This window comes from Emydura macquarii, unplaced genomic scaffold (genome assembly GCF_026122565.2).
Source record: "Emydura macquarii macquarii isolate MOO-44397 ecotype Brisbane River unplaced genomic scaffold, CSIRO-AGI_Emac_v2 contig_2699, whole genome shotgun sequence".
Classification (NCBI taxonomy): domain Eukaryota; kingdom Metazoa; phylum Chordata; order Testudines; family Chelidae; genus Emydura; species Emydura macquarii.
The window spans coordinates 3146136-3163042 of record NW_027132836.1 but is presented as its reverse complement, the minus strand read 5'-3'; the positions used below and the strand labels follow the sequence as shown (position 1 = coordinate 3163042).

Genomic DNA, 16907 nt, shown 5'->3' with positions numbered 1-16907 from the left:
CTAGCCACATTGCTGAATGCACCGCTGGAAGGTGTTCACATGCTATGCTGCTTAGGGCCCATCCGAACCTACAGAGAACAGAAGAGGATGGAATTCATTCTGTGGGGCTAACGGGGGTCCCTGGGATCCAGAAAAGCCAGTTGCCCTAGGCTCCAGTTGGATCTGACAGCGTGACCCGTATGTGAGTACCATGCAGCCTTTGGCAAACCCCAGCCCTGCCTGAGGTGTCATCCGCAGCTCCAGCCAAAGAACTTAGATCTGGCACTGGGGAGCCTGCCCCTGCAAGGGGATGGCTCCTCCCAGCTGGCAGTATTGCATCCCGAGGGGAGAGGAGCTGAGCAGCAGGGGGGGGTCCCCCGACTCATGCTAGCTGAGCCTCTTGCAGGAGCAGGCTCCAGAGTGATCATCTGACAGGCCCCGGGGGGAGGCCTGGCAGACATGGCTCTGCCCCGAGGCAGAAAAGGCACCTCTCTCGCTTCTCCGAAGTGGGGAACGTTGTGGGAGGGTGACACCCCCCTCAGGCCCTGTTCTTCGACCCCGTCTGGCCCTGCTCTTCCCGCAAGACCCGAGGTGAACTCCAACGTCCAGAAATTCAACCGAACGGTCGGCCCCTTTAAACAGTGACACGGAAACCGGACAGCAAAGGAGCGGCTCCTTCTGGGGCCATGCTGGCTAGGGCACCGTATGGCAGTGTGGGCGGGGGATTTACACACTCAGCCTGTGGGACGCAGGGCTCAAGAGACACGCGTGTGCCCTGAACCCGCTAGATGCTGCTCCAAAAGGTTCCGGGGCCGTGTGGCTGGGTCCAGGACTCCTACAGGGGCCGTGGTGCAGGCAGTGGCCTGAAAGCCTCCAGGGAGCTGGTGTCCGACACTAGGCTAGAGCTCAGGGCTGGCCTGTGCACAGGTTGCATAGGGCTGTACTGGTCTGGAGAACCGTACCCCTCACGTGGGGGCGGTTGTACTGGGATACAGGGTCTTACACCAGGGTAGCTTATATCTGCCCACGTCCATCGTACACTTTAGTGTGACGTGGAACAAGAGCTGTGTGCAGCCCAGCCCTCAGGAGCACGGCTTCCAGCCCGCACCCTGACCACCAGACTGCCCCTCTCGCTGGGTTTGCTTTCGCCTTCCCTGTCAGTTCCAGTGCCTAGCAGCCCAGGCATGAATCAGGTGCTAGGTGCTGGACGAACACAGACAAAAGGACAGCCCCTTCCCCAAGTGGATGACAAGTGACCACAGGTGGAGCCAGAAAGTCGGGGAGCACAGGGACACCTCTAGGCTGCTCCCCATCAACAGCCTCTGATTTTGGCTACAAACACAAAAGCAACCAGCAGCTGTAGGAGCACCGCAGCTTTACCGGGAGCATTTCATTGTCCTGCGTCCCCCCCTAGGGGCACAGACTGGGCCCCCCCTCGATCCATCAAGATACCTCTGCAGCCCCCAGCCCCACAGGGTCTGAGCGGCTTGGCACCGCCCCAAGTGAGATGACCAGGGAAAGTTTCCACCACTTCCCACCCCGTGCTCTTGCTGTGTCTGGCTGATGGGCTGCAGGCTCAGGTGCCTGGGTGGCCCTTGCAGGGGGCAAAGCTCTGCGGCCAGGGGGGCTAGAGGTCGCCAGGCGAGCATGTGCCCATGGCCCGGCCTGTGCACAGTCGGCCCAGCTCACTCCTTATGATTAGCTCGCCCTCTCGTGGCCTGACGCTGTATGGCAAGACCCTAAAGGCCCAATTCTGCCCGCATCTGCAGTCACCTCTATCCCCGGCGCCGGGTTGCTGTCAGTCCGGCGGACACGCCGCATTGGTATGAAAGGATGCAGCTGTACTGACACAACATGCTGCGGCGCAGGTATGTGCATCTCACAAAGGAACGGTCCACATCTGCGGGCACACGTCGGCTGTGTTGCTGGCTGAAAGAAGGGGCAGTGGTGGCAGATGACCGAACAAGGAGCAATGGTCTCAAGTTGCAGTGGGGAGGTCTAGGTTGGACATTAGGAAAAACATTTTCCCTAGGCGGGTGGTGAAGCCCTGGGATGGGTTACCTGGGGAGGTGGTGGAATCTCCATCTTTAGAGGTTTTTAAGGCCCAGCTTGACAAAGCCCTGGCTGGGGTGAATTAGTTGGGGTTGGTCCTGCTTTGAGCAGGGGGTGGACTAGATACCTCCTGAGGTCCCTTCCAACCCTCATCTGCTGTGATTCTATGACAGAGGTACTAGGAAAGGGACAGAGATTGCCACTGGTACTCACACTGAGCAGTGCTTTATTCCCCCCAGGCTCATGGCAGAGTGAGGTGCTACTTATCATGAATAAAGATGGCAGAATCTGGCCTGAGATGACTTAAATGCACATGGGCCGTACCTTAACTAGAGGAGAATGTCTCTGGAGAAGGTATAAATCCATAGTCCACTGGGCCGTCAGTGCAGTGAAAAGAATCTGAGCCTACAAAAAGGGCAATGATCTGACACAAGTACCTAAGGCAGCCAGGAAGAGATTGTTCAAAGAGGTTGATGACAAATTGGAAATGGTTTAGAGAAGGGTTCATAGCTACAAGAAGGGTTCAGGGTCTGGAAACATGGTTTACAGTGAGAGACTAAAGAAGTTCAATCTATTTATCGTACCCAAGAGTAGGGTAAGAATAAACTTGGTCCTGGTCTATAAGGACTTATGTGGGGAAGAGGTTTCTGATCGTAGACAGCTCTTTACTCCAGCAGAAAAAAGCAGAACAAAATCTAATGGCTGGAAGCTGAAATTCAGACTAGAATTAACTAGATCTAAGGTCCCATATTCTAACAGTGAGCGGAATGACCTTTTGGAACAACTTACCAAGGGCTCTGGCGGATTCTCCGTCACTTGACATCTTCAGCTCAAGACTGGAGGACTTTCTGAAAGAAATGCGATCACTCACACAGAGGGTCTGGGCTCAATGCAAGAATCCCTGGCTGAGGGTCTTTGGCCTGTACATTATCATAATGGTCCCTTCCGGCCTTTAAACTCAATGCGACAGCGTGATCTTCTGTTGCGCACTTGGGGAAAAGGGAATCACACATTCCTTATTGTTCCTGGTGGGGACAGTTCAAGAGCAAGCAGCCTTGGGATCGTAGCCTCAGCACAGATTCCTCTCCAGCTCCTCTATTAAGGGGCAGACTTTTTCCAGGTTAGTTCTTCCTCCCCATTACTGCTCTGGCTGGAAAAGCCTGTCTGAATGCTAACCTTAGCAAGGGGCGTGCAGCTGCTGAACTGCTCTAGGCATGTGCCGCCAACCAGTCCCCTTTGGACTTCCCCCACACTCCAGGAGGGCAGGACCACGCACCCCTGTGAGCTCAGCTGTGCTGGCTGGTGTTTTGGGGGAACCGAGCCCAGGGTGCACCCACTCCCCACCTGCCTGTTCTGGGTAGGCAGGAGCAGTGCAGGGTGCCCACTTGCCCCAGTGCACTGTGTGACCCACATGTGGGCATGACAGGGGGCTTAGGCCCCGGGGGGGGCTTGTGGCCGGTGTCACAACCAAGCCCTAGTCCTGTGACACTAGGAGCAATAACCCACTCGGCGCTTCTTCCTCCAAGCCGTGATTGATTCTCTCTAGGCTTGTATGGTCCCCCCCCCCATTTCCCCCCCCCCCCCCCCCCCGGTAGAGGGTAGCCGCCCCACACCTCAGGGCAGGCTCTTGGCAATCAGACTGGCTGCCTGGTGGTTTCCTCGCCAGAGGTATTGTGATCGGTTGTGCCCTCACTGTGCCTGCAGACCGCCCTGGTTCCCCTCCATGGGCGCACAGCATGGTGCGCCTCACGGCTTGCTGGGTTTTGGAATTCTCCTCCCCACCCGGCTGCCGTCTAGGAATTCATCCTGGCCCCGGGCGTGCGTGGTCAGCAGCGCCATCATCCTTTGGGGTAGGGTTTTAGGGGCTCAGCCCCTGCAGGGAAAGGTTGGGGATGGGCAGAGCCCGTGGCAGGAGATTTGGGGGGCAGACGCTACATGGGGTGGTTGAGGAGATGGGGCAGACCCCTATGGGGGACATTTAGGGGGCTGGGGGCAGTCACCCCATGGGGAGGCTTTCTTGTTTAAAGACGGCCGTTCCCCGGGATGCTCCCCCCGCCCCGGGAATGTTCTGGCGGGGTGGGGGGTGGCAGGTTTGTAACTTTGGGGTCTGGCATGTGTCAGCCTGGAGAGACCAGCCCCTGCCTTCCCCCTCCCAGCCAGCCAGGACCCCGCCCTCGGCCCAGAGCCTCCTGGCAGAGGTGGGGAGAGCTGGGCCCCCGGCGTGCCCGGGGCAGGGGCAGGGGCGGAAGCACAGAGCCCAGCGGCCCCGTCAGGACAATAGCCGGGCCCAGGTGGAGCTGACAGGGCGCTTTGTTTGTCCTTTCTCGCTGCTTAGTGAAAAACAAAAGGGGCCGGCAGCGTCACAGCAGCCGCTTTGTGTGCGGGGAGCAAAGCGCTGAGCCGGCAGCCCCATTGCCTCACTTGTTTGGAGAGCGCGGCGGGGCAGCCAGCCGCTCCGGGGAGGCTACGCGAAGGCCCCAGGCCCCCCCGTCAGCCTCACGGCAAACCCAGGCCCAGCCTGGCACCTCCCGGCACAGCGTCCTGGCCAGGAGGAGCCCAGCCCGTCCCGGTCCTGCCAGGGGAGAAAGGAGCCAGCCCACCCCGAGGGCTCATGGTCTGGAGGGGGCAGCAGTGGGTCAGCCTCCCCAGAGAGCCTGGGCTGAAACCCGTTCACACTGGGCTGGCCCCATGGGCAGGACTGGGCCAGAGAGCGAGATGCCGGTTACTATGGTTACCAAAGAACACCCGTGGCACGCAGGATCGGGGCCCAGCGATGGAGTGAAGCCCCCAGGGGCAACCCGTTCCAGCCCAGGCCGGAGGAGACGGGCTGAGCGTACAGAGCCTCTGGCGAGACGCTTTGGGCAGGACTCTGACGCTAATGGGGGAGGATGTAACCCCAGTGCCCCCGGCTCCCAGCCGGAGAGCAGGCCCCTCACACACAGTACGAGACCGCCCTGCCCAGACAGCTCGCAGGCTGGGACGGTGACACGACACAGCGGGTCTCCTGCAGCCCACAGCACCCCCCGAGCTGGTCTGCAAACCCCAGGAGAAGGGGGGTCCCGCAGCACACACGAACCCCTCATGCCGAACTGCCTGTCCCAGCTTGTGTGTAGCGCAGATGTGCTAGTGGCCGGCCCAGCCCTGAAGCGGGGCTCTGGGAAGCTCAGACCCTGTATCTTCCACAACGATAGTGCCTCACTCTGCTTGTTTCCACCAAGACCAGGCTAATGCTGGGAGCCCTCACTGCCCCCCGTGAGCTGCAGGTCAGGTGCTGAGCAGAGCAGGCCAGGCCCAGAGACAGGCTGGCGGTGCCTTTCCTCCCGCCTGACTCGGGACCGCACGGAGCAGCTTGGCTTTCTCCAGGAGAGCAGCCTGGAAGGCACTTGGTGTTGCAAGATGCTCCACACCGTGGAGAGTCCCCCTGCTCGGCACCAAATGCTGCAAGCCTCTGGCCGTGGAAAGCAGGGCTTGGAAATTACTGAGCAGACTCAAGCCCCGGCCCGGGCACAGGGCCTGACATTCGCACTGCACCAGGCATGCGCTCGATGTATGTACCTGGGGAGGTGTTGAGCTTTGCTGTCTCTCTGTGTCCAGTGGCTGCTCCCTTCCCAAGCCGCTCTCAGCCAGCAAACCTCCAGGAGAGCCCAACTCATCCCCTGTGAGGGGGGTTAACACAGAAATCAAAAGCAAGGCAAAGTTCAGCTCAGACTCCTTCGTCCACTTTGTGGCTCTTAGAGAGGAAAGGCAGCCCAGCAGTCAGGGCACTGGCCCAGGGCTTGGGAGACCAGGCTTCAGTGTCTGCTTCTGCTCCTGATTCCTGTGTGACTTTGGGCCAGCCACTTAGCCACTCTGAGCTTCAGTTCCCCATCTGTAACATGGGGATAATTCCTCTCATTGGGGTAATGTGACGAATAAACCCATTAAAGATGATGAGGTTCACAGATACTATGGTGATGGGGGCCCTCTGAGGACTAAAATAGATTGAGAGGGGTCCTCCCTCAGGATCACTCAGCCCACACCCTGGATCTTCTCTGGGCAGAGAGCTGCTCCTCCTTCCTTTACATGAAGGTGGGGTAACAAGCTGCCTGCCTTGGTGAGTCAGCAGAACTCACCCCTTTCCTGCAGCTGCCGGATGGTTACCGTCACACCTTCACTTTTTGCCTCTTTTCCTTCCCTTGTTTGGGAAGGTTTTTGACCCATTCCTCAGTGCTGATCTCGCTGGAAACAGTCAAACCTGAGAATTAAAATGGAAACACCAAGAACCTTCCCGAGCAACACTGGGGGGCGTCCCTGCTGGGGGAGAGGAGATGGAAGAGGGACAGAGCCAGCACCCCAACCTCATCCCTTGACAGAACGATGCTGCAGGGCTGGAAAGTGCCAGAGCCACGAAGCTGTCGAGCCGTTTGTGAGGAAGATTAGCCATGCAAACAGCCACACCGGGTTTTTAAAAAGAACGTGGCGCAGACTATGGGGCTAAGCTGCTGGAATCTCTGGGGATCAGCAGGAAACAATGTCAGAGAAAGCAATGTGCTGACTGCTCTGCAAATGCTGGCACTGGGGCCGGGCGAGCCTGGTGCTATATAAACGGAGGTGGGGAGGCAGGCAGATGTTACATGGAGGAAGCAGCAGTGCAGGCTGAGCTAGGTGAGTCCTGGGGCTGAATTTTCCACTCTTCCTATCGCCTCCTTCGTTCTCTCTCCTTTCACAAGAGACAGACACACCGTCTCCTTCCTGCCTAGTGACAGGAGCTGAAATAAAACCACCCCAAGGTAGCCCTTTGCAAAGACAGATTCATACACCATAGCACACAGCTCCCAGCTTGGGCCTTGAAACCCATGAGCTGGTGTCTCAGGTCGCACATACGGGGTGACATCCAGAGAGCCCGAGTCATCTTTTCCAAACAAGATAGTTCAGGAGGTTTACGGTTAACATCCCAACCCAGGCAGCCAGGGGTCAGCCTCCTCCTTCACTCCCTCCCATTTCAATAGAAATTATTTCCTCAAAACTAGTCAAGGCTCCAGCAGGTGTGTGGCGGGAATGGGGAATATGTACCAGGCGAATGCAGCAGAGCAGAGCTGGGTATCCAGGCAATGTCTCTGGTACCTTGGGCTGCTCTGCGTCTGCAGAGGAGCTGTCACTCGCGTGGTTTAATAGCTATTTTAGGGTAACGCTCACATGCCCCCCCGGCTCTGGGGCCTCAGTGCATAAGGCACTGTGCAAACGCTTAGGAAGGCATGCGCCCTACCCCACAGCTCTTTGCACACCCAGAAACATAATACACCCACTCTCTCACACACCCACCCACACCCCAGCTGTGCCCCCTCACACTCACACACAGACATGTAATACACCTGCCCAATTACACACCTGCTCAGACACACACACAAACGATATAGTCTCAGAAGGAAAAGAGAGAGAACTTGTTTGGGTTCTGTTTCTGCAGTGGGGGGTGTGTGTGTGTGTGTGTGTGTGTGCGCTCCAGTACTGCTGGGATGGGGGCATATACGTAAGGGGTGGGGGGAGAGGTAGCACACAGAACAATGTTTGAAAACTAAATTGTGTGAGAAAGACACAAAGAAACAAGGCCATGCCGGGAACTCAGCGAGGCTGAGCTGCTCATTCTATCAAGGTTTTGGTATTTGCCATTTGCCAGCATTTCTGATGTCAATTGATGCTGCTGCTACCCAGGAGGAGAACAGCAGGTACCTTGCAATCATCGCTGGTGGGCGATGGACCGTGTCCTGGGGTGCAGCGCAGGGGGAAGTGGTGACCTGACTGATCCCTGCCCACGTAACCCCAAATCCCTGCAGTTAGGGGAGGACGCTCATTAGCCAAGACGCATCCAGCCGGAAGACATTATCGTACTCTTCAGAAACTAACCCTGGCCAGGCAAGCAGCGGGCTCCTGTCCAAAGCAAGGTCTGGAGGGCAGCGCAGCCCTCTCTTCCGAGGGATGACCCCTTCTGTTAACAGATAAAAAATGTGAACAAGTCAGCAGATAAAACAGGTCCCTATTCTCTCCGCTACATAAATACACCTCCGCTGCTGGCCCCCGTGGAGATGGGAAAAGGAGACTTGCAGGTGGTGGGTCTTCTAGCTCCTTGGAAACAAAACCTCCTCTTTCAAGGGGCGCCCAGGCGTGATGGGACCATCTCTGGGCACAAGTAGGGAGAAATTCACAGGCCGTTTGTCCATAAATGCTAGGTACGGCTAACCCAACACCCCCCGAGCCTGCCTTCCTACAGAGCAGGGGGTGCATGAGCAACTAGCGTGCTTCCTGACAAAGCAAAAGAGAGATCACTATCCTATGGCATCTGTTCTATTTGGTTTTAAACCCCCTCCCTGCCCATTGACAGGTGGGTTTTATTTCTCTTGAATTCATGTCAAACAGCCTCAATCCTGGTGATTCCCTTAAAGCAGTGGTTCTCAACCAGGGGTATGTGTACCCCTGGGGGTACACAGAGATCTTCCAGGAGGTACATCACCTCATCTAGATATTTGCCTAGTTTTACAACAGGCTACATAAAAAGCCCCAGTGGACTCAGTGCAAACTAAAATTTCATACAGGCACCGACTTGTTATTCCGCTCTATGTATGACACACTGAAAAGGGAGTACAGTATTCATATTCCACGTGATTTATTTGATCATTATAGGGTAAAAATGAGAAAGTCAGTACCAGGGGCCTGTGACACTTGTATTTTTATGTCTGATTTTTAGCAAGTAGTTTTTAAGTGAAGTGAAACTTGGGGTTCGCCTGACACATCAGACTGCTGGAAGGGGGACAGGCGTCTGGAAAGGCACCAGGGGCAGCTAATTGAGAACAGCATTGTCCCACACTTCCCTCGGCAGGGGCAGAGGGGAGCGCTCACTGCCGGTAGTGAAGGAATGGATGACTGAATGAAAGGACAGAGGTGCCAAAGATTGCAAGGGGGTGCAGAGCTTTTTCAAAGCAGCCTGCTTGGCTGTGGGTCCAGTGTCATTGTGATGCAAGTTGTGCTTTTCCCTCCTCCTTTTCCAGGCCCCGTCCACACAGCGAAGATGGCTCAGACAAACCCCCTGCCTGGGCCCACGGGCCCATGGAAGGTACGTCCCAGCTGTACAGTACGTCGCATTTGTAGTACGGTAGGGCCTGGAGGCCCAGCTAAGTGTGCACTGGCTGCTGCATCCACACAGCTCGCTCCACAGATTAGGTGTGGCCAGCAGGGGTGGACGGGGAAGAGAGAGAGGAGGAAAAAAAAGACTGGTCCCAGGTGCCCCAGCAGGGCAGTGGCAGAGCCCAGGTCTCCGGACTCCCAGGCCGGTGCCTACTCCTGGAAGGTGCTGACTGCACCCAGCTCTCACTGCCCTGACAGCAGGGATGCAGAGGTGGAGGGGAGCAAGCATGGCTGGAGCAGAGCCAGCTAAGGGCTGACGGAGCCAGCACCAGTGGGGTTTGCCAGCGTATTTGCAAAGTTCTGAGACGAGGGAGCCGGGGAGCTGTGGGGATGTGATCAGTTCTGCCCCTCTGGAGTGGGGGCTGGAAAAGGGAAAGAGAAGCCTGTGTGTAAATACGGGGGTTGGACAAAGTAGCTGCTGCTGCAGATGCTGCTGGCAGGATGGGCTGGTCCTATAAAACCGCCCGGAGCACAGGGAAAGTCCCTGCTTGTCCTTTCCCCACATAATCCGCTTTGCTCCAGAGAATTCGGCGTGCAGCCCCGAGGGCGTTCTGTTGTGCAGTCTCCTGGTGCCAGCAGGGCTCCGTGCCCTCAGCAGGGTGCTTGTTGGCTCCCTTCCTCACAGGAGGATGCCCCATCCCTCTCCACAGACAAGCCGCTGGGTGGTTCAGGAGCGCGCACGCTAGGTAACCGGAGAAAGAATGCCTCCCTGTCACCGGGGATGGGCTGACCTCACAGACGGGTCCTACCGTGCTCACATACCATGCTACAGGTCCCAGCTGGCCTGGCAGAGCCCCCAGCTGGGGGCTAACGGGGAGGCCATGGGATCAGGACGGAGGGGCGCTGGGAGCATGCACACATGCAGCCCGCCCTGGGTCCGGATCTAGACGGGGCATTAACCACATTCTTGCTCAGCGAGCCCCCACGTCCCCTGGAGCGCCGATGTGCACACGCCCCTGCCCCAGACCCAGCGGCGCTCACGTGTGGTGGACTCTTCCTTTCAGATCACAGCCTACGACCAAGAGAACTTCCAGGGAAAGAAGATGGAGTTCACCGCGGCCTGCCCCAACATCACCGAGGGCGGCTTCGAGACCCTCCGCTCCCTGAAGGTGGAATGTGGCGCGTAAGTCGGCGGCTGCGCTGCTGGGCTGGCTCCGGGGAGGAGGTGGCGGGCAGGCGGGCGAGAGGCTGGGGCTGAGCGGAGACAGGGCCTGGCTTTTTCTCTCTCCTCACTTGAAGCAGTTTGGTCGTTTTGCTACCACAGGATCTACACGCTCTGAGCTCAGCTTACCTGGGGGGGGGGAAGCAGGTGTCCCACTGTGCACGACTGTGCCCCACCTGGGCGGGAGCCAGTGGAAACGTAGATAATTAAAGGTAACGGCAGGGGGAAGTGAGCAGGGATGGCCTCAGCCCTGGCGGGTTTGTTTCCGGAGAAGGGGGCGAGTGAGGGGCAGGGAGAAACGGTGGGGAGGTTTTGGACCGTTCAGGCTGGCGCTGTGCTGAAAGCCGCACGCCGAGGCAGTAACTCCACCGCCACCCCCAGCCACCTGCACACAGCCCAGCACCAGAGCTGCCACCCTCCAGGGCAGCCTCAGACACCTGCAGGTCCTGCCGACACGGGACAGTCACAGCGCTTGGCCAAAGCCAGGAGTAAGGCCCTTACTTCAGTTTAAGCGTGGCTCTGACGCTGCAGGCAGGGGCCCCACTCGCTGCTCGCCTATGACACGCCAAGGCAGCAGTGCGTGCTTTGAGCAGGGGCGATTTCCTTCCCAGGCAACGTGAGCGAACCCTGAGAGCACGACAGTGCCGACACATTATCCTGCAGAGCGCAGAAAGCCCTGCGCAGACCTCTCCCCTTCCCACCCTCCCGGGGAGACAGCGTCACCCCCTTTGCACCACAGCCCGGCCAGCTCTGCTCTTAGTGCTCCAAGCGGCCCCGTGGACTCTCCCCGCTTACTGAGCCCTGCCCGGGATGCCTCGCGGCCCATCCCCTGCCATGCAGGATCACTGGGTGCACTCACCAGAGTGCGGTGCTGGTCCTGGGTGCTGCCTGGTAGTGGGGTGCCTGTCATGTCAGCAACGCTGCTGGCTAATTAATTAAGAGACCCCCCCAGATTGCTTTCCCCACAAAGGTGGGGTCCCCCCGTAGGGACCTAAGCCCCTTTCCACCAGCCACAACGGGGAATCCTCTGCATAGAAGAGGGACGACGACTCGGCTGCTCCCCGCCCACCAGTGCAGCGCGCAGGCCCTGCGGTGAGAATCCCGCTGGAGCCAGGGTGAGGGGAAGCAGCAGGGACAGATGGACGCTGCTGGAGCCAGAGTCTGTAATTCTAGCGGCATGAAGGCAGCAGCATGCACCTGCCTGCTCCACTGGCCGTATTCCTAACGGAGCCATTCATCTTCGGCGGCAGCCAGACTGCCCACGCAGCCCCGGGCCACGGCGAGCGCTGGGCCGCCCTGCCACCCCACCCCGTGAGCTCGGCCCCCTCGCACCCTGGCTGCACCCACCAAGCTGCCTCCGAAAACCGCTTCCAGCTGAACGGGGGAGCCCCGCTGGAGGGGCCCCATACACAGAGGGCAGCAGGGGACTGGGGGGGGGGGGGGGGCACAGCCGGCCCAGCCCCCCTGCAACCTGCCAATGCACCAGAGGGCATTTCATCCCCAGCCCCGCCAGCCTCCTCCAGGCAGTCGCCCTCCTAGGCCAACACAGGCAGGGGAGCAGCGGGAGTGGGCGTGTGTTCGTTGTAGAGGCTCAGACTCACTCATCTAAAGGAAGAGAAACGTGTTTGGCCTTTAACTGCAGAGCAGAGACGGGCGGAAGTGGCCTACGCTCACCCCAGCCAGGGTGGGGCCCTCCTGCTCCATCAGGCGGTCTGGGAGGCAGTGCGGCTGCTGGCCTGCCCCAGGCAGGCGCCCGGTATGGACACGGGGGCACTCGAGCTGAGCTGGGAAAGCCTCTCTCAAAAACGGGGCTCAGGCCGCTGTCTGCTCTCGTAGGTGAGGGGGGCTGAGTGGGGGGGGGGGGGGGGCTGGTTGTTCTGACATGAGGAATTCAGGTCCTGGGTGCAGTGGAAGATGCTGTGGCACCTGGGGAACCAGTGAAAGGACGGCCTTGCACGCATGAAACCTGAGCAACTGAGGATTTGCTCTGTCTTGAGCCGCTCAGCTTGTGTTAGTCCCCCCCTGTAACCGCCCTCCCCCTGGGAAGCTCAGCCATCCCCCTGCCCCGCTACAGGCAGCACAGCCTCTTGGGCACCCTCCAGCAACCCCAGCGAGCAGCAGCACGTGACGGTCCCCATGTTTTGAAGGTAGAAAACAAGCAGAAGAAAATCTCCCTTTCAGCCAGCCCCTTGGTGTAGAGCAGCAAAGAAGCCCTGCCCTGGTCACCTGTAACGCAGGGGAGGGGGACTCTAGCTGGGGAACCCCATGCTCGGGGAGTCCAGTCCGTACCCCGCCCCCCCGAGTTAACGCTGCCAGCCTGAATTCGTGATGGAAGAGACTCACGGCTGCGTCATTAGCCAGAACTATCCCTAGCCCAGCTCTGGCCAGAGCAGCCGCCCGTTAGTGCAGGCCCTCGCCCCCGCGAGCTGGCCATGGCAGGAGTTACAAGGCACAGCTGGGAGGGACCATAGCATGAACTCACCCGGCTAGCCACGCTCCAGGGCCTGTCCTGAGCACGGGCACAGCTCGTGGCCCCTGCGTGCCAGGCACCAGCCTTCCCCTCCCAGCCAGCCCAGCGCCCCACAGCACAGCTGGAGGTGGCTGGGCCACAACCCGCCTCCTCTTTTTGGCATTCAGGGAGCCCACGCTGGCTTTCTGCGCCACTTCTGCCTGAGTCACACAGACCAGGGTGGATCCTGCTGGGCAGGGGGTGGGCGTACCTGCTTCCTGTGTCTGTGCGTAGACTCCAGCCCCGCCAGGAGGAACTAGGGAGCTCTGCTCTGTCCTTGCAGCTGGATCGGTTATGAGCACACCGGCTTCTGCGGGCAGCAGTTTATCTTGGAAAGGGGAGAATACCCCCGCTGGGATGCCTGGAGTGGGAGTAACGCCTACCACACCGAGCGCCTGATGTCCTTCCGCCCCATCTGCTGTGCTGTGAGTGCAATGCCCCGGCTTCTTCACGCCTGGTGTTTTCCCGCGGGGACGGTGCCCAGCACCCCGGTGCCAAGCGTAGTTATGCAGAAAGCACTCCTGCCGAGGGTGCGGAGCGGGGGGAGGGGAAGGGCTCATGTCTTTTTTGGAAGGAAGTAGCCTTAAAACTTTTACCAGCTGCTTCTGTTGCTGCTCTTTTGCAAAATCAGCCTGACAGGCGCCTACTCGTCCCGGTGATGGATGGCGCTAGGATGCCTGGACTGGAGGCAGGGAGGCCATTGGCTCGGCTCTAAAGGAAAGGGAGAGTCAAGGTGTTATTTACGGCAGCTGGGAAGCAAGTGAGCAAATACAACCACTTTGCCTGAGAGCTCAGCAGTCACTCCGGCTGGGCAGAGCACAGGGCAGTGCCGTGCTGCCATCAGCCCCTGGCCTAGCTCCCGGGCGTGCACACAGCACTGCCGCTACCAGCGGTGAGAGAACGATGGGCTGCACGTTTCGGTTAAAGCAAGGAGGCTTCCCCCGACGGTTCTCGTCCATTGCTGCTATCCCGCAGCAGGGCTGGGCGCCAGGTGCAGGCAAGCAGGCTCAGAGGAGTTCTTGGATGCACTCAGGTCTTTTCCCCTGGGCTCTCGGATTAGCAGTGTCGTTTCTGGAGAGCTGTAAGGCAAGCTAGAGCCAGGGGCTAACAACACTTTGATGTGATTGGAAAGGGACGTGCGTAAACCTCGGCTGTCCATCACGGCAGTACCTGACCCCTGAACAACAGGACAGGGCACTTTGATGGCCAGACCGTCCTTTCCTTAGCGTAACGTTTTCTGTACCATCTGCTTCAGGAGTCCCGTGTTTCTGGCCTGTTTCCCACCAGACAGACAGCGTGTTTGAAAAGATGCTGCCCTGCAGTTTGGGGCTGCTGGCTCCCCTCTCATGTCTTCTCTCTTCCTCTGGCCCAGAATCACAAGGAGTCCAAGATGACGGTCTCTGAGAAAGAGAACTTCATGGGACATCAGTGGGAAATCTCTGATGACTACCCCTCCCTGCAGGCGATGGGCTGGGGAAACAACGAAGTGGGCTCCATGAAGGTCCCGTATGGCGCGTAAGTGAGACACACAGCTGCCTTCAGGCGTAGAGCAGCAAAGCAGCTGGTTTTAGAGCACAGCGCACATCTATAACGGTGGGTGAAGATTCCCAGTCACACCAGGGCCTTCCAAAGGGACAGGCCTGAGGAAAGCCCTGTCCCACTGAGGGAACACACAGCTACGCCCTTGGAACAAACGTGCTGTAGATGTGTTGGCCAGAGCGCAGCAGGGTGCAGACGACCTAGGTACATTACTGGGTGAGGAAGCATCGCGGTACACCCCGTTCTCTGCCAGTGCGGCATGTCTACATGAGGGGCTTGCTCCAGTTTATCTCCATCAACTTGGAAATTTCCTTAAATGAAAGCAGGGGCAATGCTAGCCAAGTAAGGCCCATCTCCATGTTGGGAATGGAACATGCAGAATTCATCTTCCTGCCCACAGGGGACAGGAGGCACAATGCCGTTCTATCCTCTCCTTAGTCCCTCAGCTGGGGCTTTGTTCAAGCTCACCAGTACCTCAGCCAGTGGGCAGGGCAGCAGCAAAGGGCTTTCAGGTGAAGAACAGCCCTACCGCGGCTAGGGCTCAGCGGAAGCGCCCGTTTCCCCGAGGAATGCCATGTTACAACCAGCAGCTCGAGCAGGAATTCTCCAGCAGTACAACCTGCACTCCTGTTGGACACAGCCGCCGATGGGTTCACGTCCGAGCACAATGACCAACTGCTAGGATTGCAAGTGGCTTGCCCACAGTTTAGCTGGGAAACTAACTTCACTTGGCTAAGAAAAGAACTTTCTTTAGTGCTCCAGGGCCCGAAAGTGCAGCCTCGGGGCTTCTCCTCTCCCTATTTTCTAGGGGCAGTCTAGAGGCAGATGATTGTGCTCGATTTCTCTCTGGGTTTGGGTGGGCCATTTACCAAGACACACCTAGAACAGTTCTGCATTTGTAGGCTAGTGGATTTCTCCCCTTTCCAAGTCCAACAGCCTCTGACTAGTCTGTTTTTTCCAGCTGGGTTTGCTACCAGTATCCCGGTTACCGTGGCTACCAGTACATTTTGGAGAGCGACCGTCATGGTGGAGATTACAAGCACTGGCGAGAGTGGGGCTCACACGCTCAGACCTTCCAGGTCCAGTCTATTCGGCGTGTCCAGCAGTAGATGCTGATGTTCGCAGGCTATCCTCTTGAAAGAGGATCTTTGCTGGATTTCTAAAGCACACTGATCCTTATGGTGCTCGCATGTCCCCTTACAAAACAACAGACTGACTCCTTTCTTGTACTGTGACTGTTTTTGGAGCATCACTGCTTCATGGTGCCAATTGCCACAATTACCAATAAATGTCACAAAGAAAATGCTACCATGTCTATTGGCAGCTTTCCTGGTTGAACAGTTTTGAGTCTGTCACTTCCGTATTCAGAATTAACAACGGGTATTGAAACTTGCACCAGGAGATCTCAAATTCATGCTACAACTAGCCAAGACATTGGGCTCGATTCTCCTGACATGCACCAACTTTACACTTAACACAGTGACTTCAGTGGAGTGTCTGGGGATTTACACCAGTGAGTTCAGAATTAGGCAGATTGTCTTCTCACAAGCACAGGACTGCAGCTATTAGTTGTCAGCGCACATGGCTCCTTGCCAACCCAGCTAAATACAGGGAGATGGTGGCCAGAGACTGCAATGAAAACAGGAGAAAACATTGTGACATCACACCTGGGGTTTTTACTATCCGCAGAAACCTGCCACATTCAAACCCTGTGGAGCACGGCCACCGTACTGCTGCTGGGATGCACTCCCCTAGTTCTAGCGGTTCGAAGATGGGCAGATCCACTCATTCTTGCCCTAGAACTGTAAATGTTAAACTTTTGTCTCCCTCCCCTTCCCCTGAAGTGATAGACCCCCGAATCTCCCTCTCCTTGCATTCCAAAAGGAACAGCATCACCAGCAGGGAGCTGGAGCTGGGCACACCTGCATCCTCAACCCGTCAGTAACGCTGCATTGGTTGGCCAGTAAGAATTACTAAAGAGCATTGCATCCCAGCTCAGGACCAATGCTGCATATGGAGTGTGTGTTTCTAGTGGGATCCCACAGGGATTAGCTCTTCATCCTACACTAGTTAGCAGTTTTATCAATGGCCCCAAAGAAAACAAGATCACTGATAAAGTTTGCAGAGGACACACATTAGTGGAGTGGTAAACAATGAAGATAGGTCACTGCTAGACAGCGAGCTGGAGCACTTGGTGAACTGGGCCGTTTAAAGCTGTTTTAATACAGCTAGATGGAAACACCAGGAACATACTTAGAGGATGGGGAACGCTCTCCTGGGAAGCAGGGACTCTGAAAACAAGATTTGGGGGTTGTGGTAGATAATCAGCTGAGCATAAGCTCCCAGTGTGATGCTATGGCCAAAAGAACTAATGCAATCGATGCATAAATCGGCAAATCGTGAGTAGGAGCAGAAAGGTGATTTTACCTCTAGGTTTGGCACAGATGCAAGCACTAACGGGCTTGAGTCCTGTTCTGGTGTCCAGCATTCAAGAAGGATGGTGATCGATTG

General features: G+C 57.4%; 1 protein-coding gene across 1 annotated transcript; it reads left to right on the top strand.

Moving 5' to 3' along the window:
* Window positions 1-6644: 6644 nt before the first annotated feature.
* Window positions 6645-15505, top strand: CRYBA1 (crystallin beta A1). The gene is made up of 6 exons (XM_067566045.1): window positions 6645-6675; window positions 9051-9115; window positions 10191-10309; window positions 13141-13282; window positions 14230-14372; window positions 15358-15505. The coding sequence occupies exons 1-6, from the start codon at window positions 6645-6647 to the stop codon at window positions 15503-15505; spliced, it is 648 nt and encodes a 215-aa protein (XP_067422146.1).
* The last annotated feature ends 1402 nt before the right edge of the window (window positions 15506-16907 follow it).